This window comes from Gekko japonicus, unplaced genomic scaffold (genome assembly GCF_001447785.1).
Source record: "Gekko japonicus isolate JY-2015 unplaced genomic scaffold, Gekko_japonicus_V1.1 scaffold2527, whole genome shotgun sequence".
Taxonomy (NCBI): Eukaryota; Metazoa; Chordata; class Lepidosauria; order Squamata; family Gekkonidae; genus Gekko; species Gekko japonicus.
The window spans coordinates 78,582-79,693 of record NW_015174348.1 but is presented as its reverse complement, the minus strand read 5'-3'; the positions used below and the strand labels follow the sequence as shown (position 1 = coordinate 79,693).

The window sequence follows — 1,112 nt, the reverse complement described above, 5'->3', positions numbered from 1 at the left end:
TCGTTGAGATGATGGTAAGAAGGGTGGTATGTGTTCCTGGCAGGAGAAGAAGTGGAATCAAGCATTTGAAGAGTGCAACAGGATATAAAGGAAAGATGGTAAGAGTTAGAAAGTTCAGGTAGGAAGAAACACTTGAATGATTTGATCTGAGTATGAGCAAGGAAGTTGATGGGGTGGAAAGAGGACTCCTTCGCTGAGATCGTTTTGGTGTGTAGTGTGGTGTGTGTGTGTGATGTGTCTGAGGTTATCCAGCTGGTTGTTCCCAGTCTTTCTCCTTCCCACCACCTGCTGTTTAAGTTTAGCTGCCTCCCTCGGCTGGTTCTGTGAAGTCGTAGGGAGTCCTGCGGCTCACCTGAGGTTCTAGAGAGGGTAGATGATGTAAGAAACCAAGGAGCATGGAAGAAGCCAGGTGGGGGAGGTCTAAGAAGTCCTTGGAACAGTGGAAACCCCAAGGAAGGACTAGACCTAGGTGAGAAGGAAGAGGCCCTCTTGGGTGGGGAGGAGTGGTGGGGGTGATTCCAGGAGTTCCTGAGGTGTGACTTGAGGGGGGGGGGGGGGTTGCTGGAGAGAAAACAGGGGGGTGAAGCGAAAGAGCCCGTGTGCCGGGAAGTGGCTGCGAGGGGGCTGGTAAAGGAGGCCGGGAGCCGTTCTGCAGGGGGTGGGGGAGGGAGGAGGGGCATTGAGGGGAGGGTGGCCCTGGGACATCCCAGGACCCGGCGGGATCCGGTGAAGGGTGCCGGCGCAGGGGCTGAGCGAGGAGGAGCCAAGGGCCCAGCTTCTCCCGCCGTCTCTCTCACCTGCCAGAGCCGCCCCGACGGTGGTGATGAGGACGGCCACCAGGACCCCGACGGAGGGGATGCCGTTCTTGAGCACCAGGGCGCCGATGAGCAGGGTGACGAGGGGCAGGCAGCGCTTGAAGACCACGTACATGGGCAGGCTGAGGCCGCGCAGGGACCAGAGCGTGAGGCTGGACTGCAGGGTGGAGAGCACCGTGACCCCGGCGAAGAGGCGCGCCAGGCTGAAGCCGAAGGGCGGCAGGTCCAGGGCGCCCCGCCGCCGCAGCACCTCCAGGCTGAGCGCCGCCGTGGAGCTGGTCAGGCACTGCAGCAGCG

The 1,112-nt window shown here is 60.6% G+C and overlaps 1 protein-coding gene across 1 annotated transcript in view; it reads right to left on the bottom strand.

The window, feature by feature from the left end:
* Positions 1-1,110, bottom strand: part of SLC35D3 (solute carrier family 35 member D3) — a gene marked incomplete at its 5' end in the record, with an annotated part of 5,959 nt that extends 4,849 nt beyond the window's left edge. The window contains one exon of the mRNA XM_015424306.1: positions 798-1,110. Within this exon, the coding sequence (XP_015279792.1) occupies positions 798-1,110 (313 nt within the window). The remainder of the gene's footprint in view (positions 1-797) is intronic.
* Between the last annotated feature and the right edge of the window lie 2 nt (positions 1,111-1,112).